The sequence below is a fragment of the Leptonotus elevatus genome, chromosome 1 (genome assembly GCF_054856555.1).
Source record: "Leptonotus elevatus isolate MCC_2025b chromosome 1, RoL_Lele_1.0, whole genome shotgun sequence".
Classification (NCBI taxonomy): domain Eukaryota; kingdom Metazoa; phylum Chordata; class Actinopteri; order Syngnathiformes; family Syngnathidae; genus Leptonotus; species Leptonotus elevatus.
Window position 1 is genome coordinate 50318251 of NC_141239.1, and position 17537 is coordinate 50335787.

Here is a 17537-nt window from a genome sequence, read left to right on the forward strand (position 1 = left end):
TCAAAATACTGTGGTGAATAAAGATAATTCAGTTCTAGCAAAAGCAACAAACAGTTTCGTCCACCTTCTGTTTTGTGAGAAGGTCAAGGATTTATGACGTTATCAAATTACTGATCCTCAAGTAAATGCTTTAAAAAAGCTCATCTTACTACAGTTGGTTTTGGTTCTGAATGTGGAGATGGGATTTGACTGCTTTTCAGTGCAGGGGTGGATTTAGTCGAGTTGGATACAGGGCCGTTGGCCACCCCAAAATCTTGACCAATCCTTCAATATTTTATTAAGGATATATATCTTAAACAGAAAGCTGTTATGTAGCAGTTGATACAAATGAATTAGAAAATGTAAACAATTATGTATACTGACTTGATTGATTTTAATGAATTCACGTCAAATTATTTGAAAGTGGCCCTTACGTCCTTCCATTTTTCTTTATATGGCTCTCAAACTGAGAAGTTTGGCCACCCCTGGAGTAGATTATTAAAATGATGCTTTAGATTTTCACAGGTAAAAGAAAGAATGGTCTTGTGTACTCAGAAATGAAGGAACCGTAGCTGTCACAGAGTACATGTGTTTATTGTGCAAACAGCACTGACACTGAGCTGGTTGTGTGGGGTGGCAGTGTAGCAGAAGAGCAGGTTTGGGCTCTGAAGCTGAGCCCCAAAGCGTGTCCCTCCTCCGGCCAATTAATCATTCCGAGCCTGCCCTTCTTCACACTTTCCAAAGAAGCTCAATCTGTGCGCACCCTAGGTGGTCCTGATGCCACGCTGGATTTTCCCTGTTAACTGCCATCCAGACAGACTTTGTACAAAGGCTCTAGCATCCACACGTACACAAAGCGAGCGTGTCCATTTCGGCTATAAAGTAAAATGTAGCTTGTAGAACAGAAAATAAACAAGAAACAGTTTGAACTGTCACTGGCACACGACTGGACAGACAAAGGATGAAGCCCAACACATAATTGTGAGTCACAAGCCACATATGATAAATGGTGCATAAATGGAGATGGAGATCTCTTTCCAATCATTTTCCATCCATAAAAGATTGATCTTTTTTGTAAGTTGACTGCAGTGTTGAATTTTTGTTACAATTAAAAATTATAGATGAGGAATACAAAATGACAAATCAATACTATGAAGTGGTTTCAATCTGCAAAATGCCAACATAGCACATGACATTTTTAATATGCTGTCAAAACTCTTGCTGGTTCCGAACGGCTTCTTTCTGTCTTGAATTATGTGCTCAGGGAAACAACCAAATCTAGAAAGCATGCCATTACCCAGAGGACGCTGGGCTGTAACACACGGACTTGAAAAAAATCCACAAAATGCATTTCTTTGTTTAGTAGTTATTTGTGTACAGAAACTCTTTTTACCCAAGTCAGACATGCTTATGTTGAAGGACGACTGGAGGCGACAGAGTGAATGCCAGATTTTGGAAGCATTGTTCTTGTTGGTTATATTGATTTAAGACATGGTTTGCATCATGTGCAGCAAATACTGAATGGTCTCTTGTCATTTCTGTTGTTGTTGTTGCTGAAACTCTTAGCCTTTATTGTGGACCAGAGGGGCTCACAAGAATGCAGGCTGACCTTTGATATTTACATAGTGTTTTATAAATATACAGTATGTTCAGTATTTTAATGATCATTTTCTGGCATACTTTTTTATCCTGGAAAAACAAAACAGAGCCAAGCTACAAACACAATACAATATGGACATCATGTAACGGTATTATGTAAATGTTTTACATACGTTTTTTTTTTCTTTGCCTTTCTTATCAATTGAAGTGATTAGAGAAGGTTTTTTTGTCTTCTCACTTGAGAAGTTCTGTTTTCTCATCCCATATTTCGTTTCATTTGAATCGTTATGATAATATAAGTGGCCAAATGGTTTCTTTGTATTCAAAATGTTTATTAAAGATGACAGCAATTCTGCCTCTGGTTTTCCTCCTTCCTTTAATTTATTTAATGGATCATTTCAATGTTTTTTTTTCATGCACAGTGCCTTTCAAAAGCTTCGGAACAGCCAATTTCTTCATTTTTGCAGTAGACTGAAAAAATTCGGGTAAGATCAACATTGCATGTGTTTTTTCCCAGGTATTTACTGCATTGAATAAACAGCAACTTAGACCATAGGCATACTTTATTGTGTCTAAATCCAGAGCTTGGCTTGGCGAGTCTCACACATTGCACTTTTTCCAATGTTCAAATTCTGATATGGATTCGCCATTAAATTTTGGGTCCCTATCTTGCAACACATTGAAGGAAGTTGGTTGCAACGTTCTTTATATTGACAGACAATATTTTTGCTGACTTGTGGGAGTTCTACAGTTAATTCAGCTGCTGCCAACATCATGATTATGAATTATTTATGCACGAGTGTACAGGAGGGGCTGGCGCAGCTTCTGACTGAAGCAATAGGCTTGACTGCAATGTTATTGAAACGAAACGGCCAGCAGGTGGCAGCAAGTATAAGATCACCCAGTATGACGCAAGGATCTTGTTGCAGAAGAAGAGAAACACACTTTTTTTTTTTTAATTCTCAGGAATTGGAATTTCGACAAAACTTGGCTATGTTCTAACGCTGATAACTAAAGAACAGAGAAAGATAGAAATATACTTATTTTTTATGTTAAAAGAAGGGAGTCTAATCTTTCGGTATGTTTCATGTTTAGATAGCAATAGAACACAATATTCTGTGGGCCTTGCAAAATCAGTCAAAATCCAGTAAAACGACTGGTATTGAAGGGGGTTGCTCCATTGAAAATGGCTGGTATTCAATGAGTTAAGTATGGACAATACGTGGGCTCTGGCTGGGCTTCACTCCAAAATATTCCAATTTTGTACAGTAACAGCATGCGCAATAGAGCTTACTATCTGGCCTATATTTCTTTACAATTAAGTAAGATTTTCTTTTTTAAATAAATGCGCAAAAAAAATCAATATTTCAATTTCATATTGACACCTTCTTAAAAAGTCATGTTTTTCAGATTTTTTAGGAAACTGGAAGAAATGTTCACTTATAGAAGAAACTTCCCCAAAAACTGGACGGTTAAAATTTGATCAGTGATAGGCCGATGTCATGTTAAATGTAAAACTTGAAATTCGTTGTGTCCCTGTATAGCTCAGTGATTAACTCTTTGACTGCCAGACGTTTTCAGAAAAGGGATGCCGTCAGTGCCAGCCGATTTAAGCATTTTGACTGATCTTTCAAGGTCCACAGAAAATGTTCTGTTTGGACTATGAAAACACACGTACTACCAAATGAAAGATTGGACTTTCATCTTTCATCAGAAAAAAAAGTTTGTTTCTACCTTATTCCGTTCTTTAGTAATCAACAATAGAAAATGGTTAGTTTGACCCAATTTCGCCTGTTTTGGACCAAAATACGGAGAAATCAAGCTTTTAGTGAAACGATATTATTTCATGCATTCTAGTGAATTTGACACTTCTTTTTTTCCATGAATGATGCCACAAACACCTAAATAGTGCTTTACTTCTATAAAACACTACCACCAAGAATGAAAAAGTGTTTTTTGATAGCAAAATACGTTTATTTACATTCAACAGTGTAACAATTTGACAACAATTTGGCAAACTATTTACAAATGTGTGCAACTGTGGTGCTATTTACAAATATGTGGATGTTTCAACGACAGTTTTTCTTTTTGTAACACGCTCCTGCGTGCAAGGAGACGCAACAGCATTTGCACAACAGATTGCCTCTTCGCGTGCGCCACTTTCTTGCAGGCCGTTTTTTTCCGGGGAATAGCAAGTATATACTGCAGTGTGTCATCAAGTCTAATATCAGGATCATGCTACGGTTTCGTTACGTCTCGCTTCCTCGCGTCCTTCAGTTGCTATACCGGGTGGTAGGAGATGTTCTGATCCATTTTATCCACTCCATTCATGGTGGCATCGTAGTCCAGAAACAGTGTCTTCTCCGTGATCAGACTGTACCCGCTCCTCCGATGAATATGCATTGGACTCGGGGTACTCTTCATTGTCCGATCGAATGTCCGCTTGTGCAGCTCCGGCGTTAGCAGCGGTAGCCGCGCTTAGCCGGTGAGGCTTACTACGTAATCATAGCAGTTGCGTCAAAGCTTCCAACTTTGGCGTCAAGCTCGGAGTCATCATCATCATCATCATCAATCTGCATTGGTCGATGCCAACTCTCCATCGCCCGATCGAATGTCCGATTGTGTAGAAGTACCCGGCCGGCTATTGTGCGCGTTTTCCGGCCTTAGCAGCGCTAGCCGCGCTTAGCCGGTGAGGCTTACTACGTGTTCATAAACAGTCGCGTCAAAGCTTCCAACTTTGGCGTCAAGCTCGGAGTCATCATCATCATCATCATCAATCTGCATTGGTCGATGCCAACTCTCCATCGCCCGATCGAGTGTCCGATTGTGTAGAAGTACCCGGCCGGCTATTGTGCGCGTTTTCCGGCCTTAGCAGCGCTAGCCGCGCTAGCCGCGCTTAGCCGGTGAGGCTTACTACGTGTCATAGGAGTCGCGTCAAGGCTTCCAACTTTGGCGTCAAGCTCGGAGTCATCATCATCGTCGACATCAATGCGCTTTTTAGTATTGATTGATGCTTTCCGTCTTTGAAAAAAATGCTCAAGCGTGAGTTGCTTGCAACCGGTTGCTTGGTCAAGCCACAATGGCTTGAACCAGCCATTGTCTCCTCAACACTCTAGCTCCGCCTCACGTCTTCTACTGACGCCCACGGTGGGCGGCCCATCCAACCTTGTGCAAAGAGAGTCATCGCTGCCCTCTAGGGGCCAAAACGAGTCTTTTACTAATCAGATCTGCCTGATACTTTCAGCACAGCTGCCCAAGGCTTTCCTGCACCCGTTTTTGAAAAAAAAAAAAAAAAACATAGGGGACGTCTTTTAACGTCCTCGCCGCCCTTCCCTAGGTTTATGCTAAACGTTTTATAACGTTTATGGCAGTCAAAGAGTTAAGGTGTCTTGGTTAAAATTTGATGAGTAAATGTTTTGCTTTATTGATTGTTTGATCTAAAAAACAAACAAATTAAATAAACTTTTAACTGGGACCCAGCTGGGCAGCACAGGTGGGACGCATTCACCAGTCCATTCCATACCCATGTGCGTATTAGCTAGGGCCCGTATGAGACCCACCCTTAAGCCATTGTAGGTTTTAGCTAGATATAGGGCCCACCTTGAGCCCATCTGGGCTTGCCCACATGAGGCCAACATGAAATCCCTGGCTAAAACTAACTGGAACCCAGCTGGCCAGCCCATATCCAACCCACATAGGCCCCACATGGGTGTGTTGACAAGGAAAGATACGTGAACTCCACTTGGAGCAGGATTTCATCACCGACCTGGAAAAGGCAATCCACTCTTTCCTGACTGAGGACAATGTTCTCTAATTTGGAGCTTCTCATCCTCATGCCAACCGCTTAACACAACGCAACCTAGGGTGACCAACAGTCCCGTGTAGCATGGGCACGGATAGCGTTTGAAGCTGAATTCGTGCGTAACGCAAATTGGAGTCATGTCCCGGAAAATAAGTGCTTGTCATAATAATAATAATAATAATAATAATAATAATAATAATAATAATAATAATAATAATAATAATAATAATAATAATAATAATAATAATAATAATACGTATTATGAGGGTCTGCTGGGAACATCTGGCGGAATCCCCTGTCAGAAAGAGTTTCAACGCGCACCTCCGGCACAACTTCTCTCTTGTCCCGAGGGAGGCGGGGGACATTAGCTGCGTTTCCACTGCAGTACGTTCGGGTATGGAGAGGGGGGTAGGGACTTTGACAGGAACCGTCCTCTCAGCTTGTGGCTCTCTCTCCACTGCAGAGTCCGACCCATTTTGCGACGCCACGAGTGCGACGGTTTCTCCCATGACGTCACCCAAGCACCTCGCGCCGAAAATCACAACGAGGAAAGAGAAAAACTTTAAGTGGTTGCCGTTTTTTCTGCTTTTTTTATGTACTTGGCATGGATGGATGTTTGAGTGAGACGAGACGGCGTCTAGATGAAGAATTTGAAAAGGCTAAGAGTAGAGTGGAACAAAAATAGGCAAAGGATTACTAAGAGAATTGTTTTAGTGGAAGAGACTTGGACATGGAAGCCAAGATTGCATCATCATCGCGCATGAAGGTAAGATATTTTTTTATACTAAATCATTTTTAGCCAATCAGCACGAAAGCCCGATCGGGAGTTTATCGGGTCGGCGGAGTACCGACCCTCGTGTAGGACCTGCGCTCGTCCCCGTAAGTTCCTGTTAATGTAGCCCGGTTGTGAAGGCTCCTGCAGTGGAGACGCGCACATACGGGGCTGGCCCTGTAAATTTACCCCGAAATTCCTGCAGTGGAAACGCTGCTATTGATTCATTGTTGAGGCGGCCGATCGGAGCTGTGGCCGTGAGGTGGTCAGTGCCTGTCATGGCGGCAAACCTCGATCCCGCTGGTGGACACCAGCGGTAAGGGATGCCGTCAAGCTAAAGAAGGAGTCCCATTGGGCCTTCTTGGCCTGTGGGACTCCAGAGGCAGCTGACAGGTACCGGCTGGCCAAGCGGAATGCGGCTTCGGCGGTCGCTGAGGCAAAAACTCATGGGAGGAGTTAGGTGAGGCCATGGAAAACGACTTCTGGTCCACCATCCGGTGTCTCAGGAGAGGAAAGCTGTGCACCATTAACACTGTGTATAGTGGAGATGGGGTGCCGCTGACTTTGAATCGGGACGTCGTGAGTTGGTGGGGAGAATACTTTGAAGACCTCCTCAATCCCACCGACACGCCTTCCTTTGAGGAAGCAGGGTCTGGGGACTCTGAGGTGGGCTCCCCTATCTCTGGGGTCGAAGTCACTGAGGCGGTTGGAAAGCTCCTCGATGGCAGGGCCCCGGGGGTGGATGAGATCCGCCCGGAGTTCCTAAAGGCTCTGGATGTTGTGGGGCTGTCGTTGTTGACACGCTCTCCACAACATCGCGTGGACATCGGGGACAGTGCCTCTGGATTGACAGACCGGGGTGATGGTCTCTCTTTTTTGTGTTCCAGCTATAGAGGGATCACACTCCTCAGCCTCCCTGGTAAGGTCTATTCAGGGGTGCTGGAGAGGAGGTCCATCGGGAAGTCGAATCTTGGATTCAGGAGGAGCAGTTTGGTTTTTGTCCCGGTCGTGGAACAGTGGACCAGCTCTACACCCTCGGCAGGGTCCTCGAGGGTGCATGGGATTTCGCCAAACCAGTTTATGGTGTATGATGTGTAGACACTTGTACAAAAAATATGAATCAAAAACACTGTAGTATTTATTAGTAATCTAATTAAAATGCTGTGAAATGTGAATATTTACTTTGCAAGTTAATTTATTCAAATTAAATGTTCTTCCTGCGGTCCTAACATTTTAAGTTAGGGGCTACTGCGTTCCTCGCAAAAAAATGTTTGCAGCCCTGATATATGTGCTAAAAATCAGTAAACCACCATCAGTGAATCTGCCCACGGGGAGGGGCCGCTGCATTGCTGAGGAGTGTCCCACATTGTCCATCAGAAACATACCCCTTGTCCCCCCATGGGCTTATTAGCAGTTGGTCACCCTACCGCAACCTGCTCCAGCCAAAGTTGAAGAACACGATATGAAGCCAACAGAACCACATGATCCTCAAAAAGCACAGACGTAATACTGAGGTCACCAAAGCAGACCCCTTCAACGCCTCAGCAGCACCTAGAAATTCAGTCCATAAAGATTTTGAACAGAAAGTACCGTCTGCCTCGATGTTGTAAATCACATAAACAGACACGTATATAAAGCAGAAAAGAAAGCAAAGATGCTTGACATTGACTGTTCCTCCAGTGATGCGAAGGTCACTGCTGACTGCCTTTCCACTCACTAAGCGGCTGCCGGCCACATTGTTTGACTTTTCCACTGCGGCAGCCCCGAGCTGCAGTCAAGCTTCGGCATGTTCTAGATGACTGAGAGTCGGCAGTCCATCTAACTGGCACTCTGCTGCTGATGGGATTTTCAAGGGTGTGTGACTTTCAACCCTATTGGGAGACCAAGAAATGTTCCCCAACCTGCTTCACACCTGTTTTCTATCAACCCGTGCAGGTTTTATGTTTGCTTTCACCTGGAATCAATTTTTCCCAAATACTTACTCTCGTTTTTTTTCTTCACTACAACTACTCCTATTCTCATGTAATCTTTATTATTAAATCTAATTTGTTGTTTTGGGTCGGACTATTTACATCTGAAAGTTGTAATGTTCGAACCCAAAGGGGAAACAACTATTGTAGTCATTAATAGAGATCTAAACAAACAAGCCGCCACAATAGCAACACATGCAGTTGTTTTTATGATTGTGTTCTCATCTTCTCTGTGGCATCGAGTGAATGTTATGTTCTTACATTAAATTTAATAGTAGTGGTTGCCTATGCCTTGGTACTGGCACACAATGATGGGCAAGAGAGAAAAGGGGAAGAACAAGAGAGGGGTGCGAATGGAGAATCATCTGTAAGGATCTATGACATCATACTTTGCTCCACTCATCACATGAGCCAATGGTAAGGATTTCAAATGAGAGACAGATGGTGAGTGGGCCTGGCGGGGCCAGACCTGTCGACCCAAAGAGGAGGCGGGCAGCACAATCAGCGTGACAGTGGTCCCAGCGGTCAGTCCCACGGACAAAGACTGGGAGAGAGAAAGAGATCTTAATGTCTTCAAATCCTTGTGGTTGGATGTTGAACCAAATTAGGAAATTCTCTTTCGAAAGGAGACTGGTTCTGTGTTGTATGGCGTCTCGGGGCCCCAAGAGGCTCCTTACTTCATGTCCAAACTGGTGTTTCTTCTTTCTGTGAGTTGCTGTCATGCAACAAGCTTGTTGAGGAAAGAAAGAATGCACTGTTTTTAAAAGGAGCTCTTGTTGTTTTGACTTTCAAGACTCACGGCGTGACTTGTAATCTGCAACGCTGTTGATTTTAAAAACTCTTCCTCTGGTTTATGAGCAAACATGCTCCACATCCATCTCCAGAATGCTCCATGTTGTTAAATGTTTTCTCAGCATGCGTTTTAGCTCTCCTTTTGTAGAACTATTGCCGCTCCCGGGACGAGAGCCAACGGGTAATTGACACAATCATGTCCTTATTAATCTATTTTGTATGCAACTCTTCAACTCTTGTATGGACATACGAACATTTTAGAATATGTCAATGGGGATTTTTTTTTGTCCATTCAGAAAGAACATTTAGAAGGCTAAGAATCTTTGTTCTAGTTCATCCCAGAGATGTTTGATGGGATTGAGGTCACGGCTCTCGTGTTCTTCAACACCAATATTATCCAAACATCCCAAAATAAATGTTATTAAAGACTTCCCAAAACTGTTGCAAATATGGAATCATATAATTGGCCACAATTTCTTGGTAAGATTGAGAATTTTGTTTTAATGGGAACTCACCCAATCCATGATTGATTAATTGATTTAATTTAGAGGTGTACCTTTTGGCTTTTGTCCACATGATTTATGATAAGAGGGCAACAATATACAGTGTATAAATTAAATGCTTTACAACAAGTTTGTGCCTCCTTGACTTTCTGTCCCAAACAGCACATTTGGCCCTTGCTTGCTATTCCAACAGCCTAGTGGTTGTAGCTAGTACTACAATTGACAACCATGTCTACGTTGGCCTATAGTGCACAAATAGCAGATTTTGCCTAGCAACAAATGATGACTGACATGACCAAGGAAAGAATATTAGCTAGGCCTGCGACCACAATCTGAGAGGCCCCATAATTAATTTTCCACTAAACAAATATTTATTTATTTATTTATGTATTTATTAATTAGTTTATTTATATTTTGGGTGTGTATGTGTGTGAGTGGTGGTGGTGTGGCTTGGCATCCACAAATTCGTTGTATTTTTTTTTCTTTGTTTTGGGTTTTATGGGGTGAGCAAACCCCCATTCTTTGTGAAAATGTGTATATTGGAAGTTTATCTGTGTTTTGTTTTTTTATAGAATTTTTGTAAATTTCCCCACCCCCCAAAAAAATGTATTATTATTATTATTATTATTATTATTATTTGTTTCCAATGCATTTCCATGGGTGTCAATTATACATGGGTTGTTATTATTTGCATGACGACCCGGTTCCTATGCTCTGTGAAGAGCGGGGTTCAACTGTATAGTTTTAAGTTGTAGTATCACTATTTACCTCTAGATGAAAGACATAGCTTGGTTGCACTTGTACTAAGTCTTATACTTCCCTATACTACAATGTGACTAGGCCTAATAATTGTTTTTGCAGCTTTGGAGTGAAATGCTGGGCAAACATTGTACTGTACCTCCCTGAGTTACAAACATTCGTAGATACAAACAAACGCTGACTAAATGTAATATAGCACATATCTATCTTGAAAAGGGGAAGACAAGAAAATGAAGAAGGAAGACCACTCAGGCCACCAAATCCTCTGCAATGCCTTTGGCAACCTGTTCCTGGACATACCACGCTCGTTCGCCCCTTTGGGCACAAATCGTGTCCAAAGGGGCAACCTTTTCCACTTTGATAATCAACCCTGAAGATAAACGTGTCAGTAATGCAAACTGACATTTGGAGGTTGTGTGAACATAATCCATACAAGTTTCACTCAACGAAAATAAAGCCATTTTACAGCTAACTAATATCGTAAGGCTTTGTTAGTGAACCTCTTACAAGACAGTCATCGAGAATTGAGCTTCAGAGATCCTTAGGAGAAACAAGTGTTCTTTGAGTTGTTGGAAAGAGGGACTTCTGGACACAAGGCAGGGGAATATAAGAGTCAAAGAGGCTAAACATTAAGTCCTTAACCTCAAAATGTCCATAACAACCGAAGGTAACGTTCTTGGCTTTCATCTAGGTAAGTGCATTTAGGATCATCTTTCCCTTGTTCATGCTTCAATATTTACTACAATATTTACTAACAATACAATCCTCAACACATGAAACTTTATTGTGATACACCGCTTAGCCATGCTGCTCGCTAGAAGTGTTAATTTTATCAGCCATTTTTAAATTTAGTCTCAGTTTTAGCCCAGTTTCAATCACGCTTGTTAGGTTTGATCATAGTTACTCAACCACTTCCCGTTTTTATTTAGTCCATTTTAGTCGACTATAAATCTAGCATTTTAGTCGTTATTTTAATCTACGAAAATAATCTTATTTGTCTAATTTTAGTCAACAAAAACTGTCAACAATTTAGTCTAGTTTCAATCAGGACAATCATTTTACCCCTGTTGAACATTTTAGATCTAAAACTATTTCACACTAAATTTCCTCTCATCTTTTTGATGAAAAACAACTTCACACACTATTACAGTATATCAACAAGTAGCTACTTTAGCTCCATGCTACGAGCTAGTAAATTAGCCAGCATTAGTTAGCGGAAAGATTAACATTATTGTTGGAATGATATAGCCGTTTGATTAATGTTACATTATAACTATAATTTACTTTTTTTTTACCCAGGACATGCTGGAGAGACTACGTCTCACGGCTGGCTTGGGAACGCCTTGGGATCCCGTCGGAGGAGCTGGCTGAAGTGGCTGGGGAGAGGGAAGTCTGGGCTTCCCTGCTAAAGCTGCTGCCCCCGCGACCCGATCCCCGATAAGCGGAATTAAAGACGGAACGGAACGGACTTTTTTTTTCTTTTCTTTTTAACCTTTGGACCTAACCTGTCCCATGTGATTGTGCATGTTGCACTAGCTAGCTGCAGAAAGGGGGTGTTTCACTGTGTGTCACATGACAGTGTCTCTGTCACAGATTAGCAGAGACAGGATCATATAGGCCTAATTTTCATCTTGTTTTTGTTCATGAACTGAAATGTCCATAGATTTTAGTCCAGTTTTTTATTACGTGAACTACATTTTCGTCTCGTCTTCATTATGTCGATAAAAAAGCATAATTTAAGTTATTGTTTATTAATGAGGGTATAGTCTAGTCTAGTCTAGTTTTCGTCCGGGGAAAAATGTGTGTTAACGAAATTATTTTTGTTTAGTTTTTGTTAACGACATTAACACTACTCGCTAGTCTCGTTTGACAAGCGTCTAATGGAAAAGCGAGTCAGCCTGTCCCACTAGCTAACAGCTCCGCCCATTGGAAGAAAATAACAGACACTGTAGACTTCTTCATTCTACCATGCACAAGGTAACTGTTCTTTGTGTTTACCTTGGAACTGATATTGTGTTGGTTTGGACACATGTCTGATGGTAACCAAGCTGAAAAATACAAATAAAGTGAAGCACCCGTCTGAAAACATCTCACCTGCTCATTGAGCTGATGTACAGCTAGAATTACAAAGTACTACGACGGCAAGAATACACGTGTGAGTGATAAAGGCTACCGTTTCCAACTCTCAGTATCCACTTGGCACGCACGAGTTTCCCACACAGTTGCCTTTGCAGCCCATCCGTCAGGGCAGACAGTGGGTGGAGTGGTGGGGGGTTCGGGTGACGGGGGGGTTGTGGCCTGGCAGGACAGGGTCACTGCTACACTGCACATGGGGAGAATATGAAGCAGCTGCCTGCAGGGACCCGACCCATGTCATCAGATGTGTTTTCTTTCAACAACATGCAATCATCTTCATCTGGATAACGGCTTCTGTCTTATATTTGCCATACTAGTTAAAGGTGAGTTCACAAATGATTAGGTTTTTTTCTGAATCACAATACTTTATCAATAGCATGGAGGAATTTGATATATTTACATGCTGTACTCATTTATCCATATTCCACTGCTTTTTGTGTTCAGGGCTCGGGATGAAGTGGAGCCCATCCCAGGTGACTTTGGCAAAGAGTTCATAAACTGTACAATATACAATAGAACACATTCTCCAGTCAATCACAGGATACCTTATAAAATATTATTGACATTATTTTCTGTTCTGTTTACTGCCAAAAATACTGTACAGAGACTGACAAGATTTCACATTCACACTACGAATGGGAACTGACTGCTGTATTACATCCTTCCCTTTTCTAAAGTGCTTATCTGCACTTAGATCAGGGGTGAGCAGGTGAGAGTACACCCTGGACTGGTCGCCAGGCAATCGTAGTGCAGGTACGGACAAACAACCATTCACACTACTATGCATGTTTTTGGAATGTAGGAGGAAACCAGAGGGAACACTCACACATTCACACAAAGAACATTGTATGAATATAAGAAATGACATTTTTATTATCTAATGAAAGAAATCTTTTTTTCATGTGGCAAAATAAGTAGGCTCAATGTTTAGTGTTAGCAATGCCCCTACTAGATACTGGTGACTTTCTGGATGGTGATGCCAATTTACGGTTGCATCTGATTGGTCAGAGTCAAATAAAAGCATACAATTCCATATGGAAAGTTTAATTTATGGCTCGATTTTGCAATATGCGTATTGTACAGTATGTGCCATTATCGCGATGTCCATATTTTTTCAATATACTGTGTAGCCCGTCACCTGCTTTTACACCAATGAGGAAGCTCAAAACTGATTAACTACTTTTTTGCTTATTGAAGCAGGCCCAGGTCTTTTTTCATGCTTTATGTGTCAGACCCACCTTATTATGTCCTCTTTGGTAGATAGAAGTGATGGTGAAAGCGGGCCTCCCACACACAGCGAGATGGATGGCGCAAGTGACAAGCTTTTTGTTTTAGTAAAATACACTCACATGCCGCCTTTGCAAGGGGCCAAAGGCGGAGGCCAAGCTGAACAACTTGTCCTGTTTGGTTGAGCGAACCAACGCATTGTCACAACTTGTTACTTTTCCAGCTTTGCTTCACGGTGCTCAGGGCAGTGACTTGTTGATACAGCCCCCCCTGAAGGCACCCCCTTGCTCAGCTTGAAAAAATAAACATTACAGCAATACGTTCACTTGCGCTGAACTCTTAAATCAGGATTTAAATGACCTCCCACTGTGTTCTTTCTGAATTGCTAGCCGGCTTTTTGAGGCGGCTCTGTGGGTGCCATAAAATGTCAGTAAAAGCAGCCTAATTGTTGGTCCAATCTGTAATGGCAACTTGTGAAGGAAACACAAACACGCCCCTGAAGTCTTTCACTGTAGCTGCAATGTTTCTTTCCCGCAGTATTGGGGAACATACTCAAAGCAGCATTACACATTCAGAAATCTAGGTGCACTTAATGTTGTCAAAATTACTTCCTACTATTTATGTTCTCGCCTGTAATTTTCTTTTGGTGCAAATACAAATCAAAAGTCAACAAAGTGCATCCTCAGCAATCAAATGTGTGGATATTGAACAAGCAGATGTTATTGATTTATTTTGAGTTGGCAACATAAATAATATGTTTTAATAATTGTGCTAATTAACCACCTTAAGTCTACATTGGTCTAAATAAATTGTGTTTTTGTGGCTACTTATTTTTAAATGGCAATATCCATCAATTTTGTAGAGAGTTGATCTTAATTATTCACCATTGTTTGTGAGCTGAGTGAAAGGCGGGCACACCCTTGACTGGTCGCCAGCCAATCACAGATCACATGTAAAAAAAAAACATCAGTTAAACTGATATTCACACATATGATCAATTAAGGGTCTTCATTTTACACCCTTAAAACTAAATAAAAAAAACTAATAATAAACGTACAAAAAAATTGTTGGGTCAAATTAATCCAAGTTAACGTTCAGTCCATTTTATTTATTTATTTATTTTACCAAAATTGGGTTGTTTTGACCCATCAGTTTTAAAAGTGTACTGGACATGCATATTTTAGGGATGTGATAAGAAGCCAAAACGCCCCAGAATCGTGTATTATCATCACCACCATCATCATCACCATCATCATCATCATCATCATTATTATTATTATTATTATTATTATTATTGGCCCACACAAACAGTAAACACAGGGAGGATATGCAAATTCCTCACAGCATGGCCAGAGGTGATATTCGAACCCCTGCAGCCTCAGAAGTGTTAGGTGGACATGCTCTTATATAGGCTTCAGTCTCTATAAAATAATTTACTTATAACATATGTGTCAAGGGTCTTAAAACGTGACGTAATTTTCTTAAATAATATTTTTTTTTTAAACCATGGTGGATCGTTTTTGTAATTGGAAATGTGAGCATCAAACACGGCTTTTGTTTTCTTTTTGAAGAAACTGAATTCGTTTATTTCAATGCGTTGGTGCGTATTTCCCGTGCGTAAAAGCAGATTTTTACCATAATTACACAATAGTTTTGATCCCAAATATTGTCGTAAGAAAAAAAATGATTTTGGCTTACCGACACACTCGTTGGCCTCCCTCGCCGTGGCGCGCTGCCAGGGTCGGTCATAGTGAAAAGGTTTGCACCTGTCGCACTCGGGTCCCGCTGTGTTGTGCTTGCACTCGCACACCAGTTGACCTTCTCTGTCCTTGACGCACTTGGACGCGTGGCCGTTGCACTTGCACCGTCCGCCCACCTGTAGGTCCGACACGGCGTAGTAGTACGAGTCTCGGGCTAACTCCGAGTCGTCCTCGTTCTCGTCCCCGAAGGTGTGCAGCCGGCTGAAGATCACTTTAATGTCGGTGGCCGTCACCCAGTCCTGGAGCACCGGCGAGTTGTCAAAGTCGTGCGCCGACGGTCTTCCGTCCAGGGTGCTGAAGGCGATGAGGCCCCCAGTCAGCGGGTGCATGTCCGTGTGGGAGTCCGTGCAGATGGCCTCCTGCTCGTTCTGCTTGGTGATCACCGCCTTGTTCTGCCGGTTATACATCTTCTTGCACTGGGTTGAGTAGTATTGGAACGGCACCCAGGATTTGCCGTAGTCCATGGACTTGTAGATGGCCATGGATTCTGGTCTGGGTGAGCAAAACTGCAAGCTCACGTAGGTGACCTCGAACTTCTTGCTCAGGGACAAGGTGAGGGTGACGTTTTGGGGATATTGCGCGTAGTTCTCCGACTGCCAGCAGGTGAGGTTGTGCGGGTTGTTCAGGTCAGTCAAATATGCGGCCGGGTGACACTTCTTCGGGTCCCCCGCGTCGCAGGTGTGGCAGTCCCGCGTCCTGTCGTCTCCCGTCTCTGACACCACGCAGTACCTGGCCGCGGGGGAGCCACACGTGCTGGACACTCGCACGTCCTTTCCGAAGGCTGAGTTGACGAAGTCGGGGATGCACCTTCGGGGGTTCCCGTTCTCGTCGTAGCACGGATCTGGAGGGGAGGACTGGGCAGCAAACATGCTCAGCCCGTAGCCCCCAAAGACCCTCTCGGCCAGGGCGTAGAGTGTCACGAAGGTCAGCCAAACCTCCAAAATCGTTTGCATGGTAGTCCGTGCGCCGCGGGGATTTCTCCTGGCATGAGAGAAGAAAATCAATACAGTTGCAAATAAGACACATTTGAGTAGATTCACGAGTGTGACATATTCTTACCAGGAAAATAAATAAAACAAATTTTAAAAAAAAAACTACTCAGCTGGTCTGCGTGCTGCAAAAATACCTAGAGTCATAAACTTTTTAGTTTATGCACATAAAAAACTTGGATTGTGTTTTCCTCTGATGGAACGAGGTGATGTGTCGGGCCGCCTGGCTGTGAGTGTCTCTGCCTGCGTGTGTCCACACTCAGTCACACCTCTGGCCACCCTCGGCTCTGTCTGCCCCATTCCATCTGTGGTGGGCTGCAGAAAAAGGGGGTCCTCTCACTGCTCGAAAGAGGAGAGGCATCCACCTCGGTGAGTCATTGATGGGGAACAGCGTCATCTTGTGGTCAAGAGAAGACTCAATACTGATTTCTTTTTTTTAAAGAAACGTACTGTTTAATCTACAGTTTTTGTTTCTTTCAAGAAAATAACCAAGAGATGTGCACACTATAGCAACTTTATTACGTCTGTGCTCACTAATAGAAACTCGGCCTAGTCCATTGCATATGTATTATGTACAGTGTGTTTCCCAACCTTTATTAAGCCCAGGCACACACCCATTTTACTTAAGAAATAGAACACAAACAAATACAAATACAAACACAAACAAAAAAAATTATTGAAATAATGATTGATATGATCTGGTTTTACTCACATTCTGGATGTGTTTGATTGAACACATGACTAATACATACTCGCAAATCCAAAGCCATAGCGTGTTCTATTGAACCTACTACCATCTAATGGAAGTGCATTTTATTGTTCTGCCTCGCAGTATTATTCATTGCGGGCATAGATAGAAGAACAAAGACGTGCTTGTAAAAATGTGAAACTAATAGAAATAGTTCAAATGAATTTTTGACTTCTATAGCCGTCAATGGCAGTGAATGAGTTAATGTATCTGTACTTACAACAGTATGGGCCACCCTCTTGTGGTTGTTCTACGTTCAGGAACTAGAAATTAGAAAAATAGAAAATTGCCATTAATTTCATGTAATTTTAAGCAAAATGTTCAATTGATTTATATACAGTAGATTTTTCTTTGAAATGATCCGTCATTGTTTCTTGGGGGAAATGTTATGTATCAAAAGTAATAGTATCGGTACTTTGTATCTGTCTGGAAAAAAAGTGTTAACGAACATCCCTAATTAGAAAACAGAGCCAAAATAATTCCAAGTTGATTTATTTTTTA

The 17537-nt window shown here is 42.1% G+C and overlaps 1 protein-coding gene across 1 annotated transcript in view; it reads right to left on the reverse strand.

Moving 5' to 3' along the window:
• The window catches only part of ntn1b (netrin 1b), a 52942-nt gene extending 36364 nt beyond the window's left edge, over positions 1-16578 (reverse strand). The window contains exons 1-2 of the mRNA XM_086067469.1: positions 16359-16578; positions 15238-16280 (exon numbers count right to left, since the gene is read on the reverse strand). Coding sequence (XP_085923595.1) covers positions 15238-16252 — 1015 coding nt within the window. The 5' untranslated portion in view covers positions 16253-16280; positions 16359-16578. The remainder of the gene's footprint in view (positions 1-15237; positions 16281-16358) is intronic.
• Between the last annotated feature and the right edge of the window lie 959 nt (positions 16579-17537).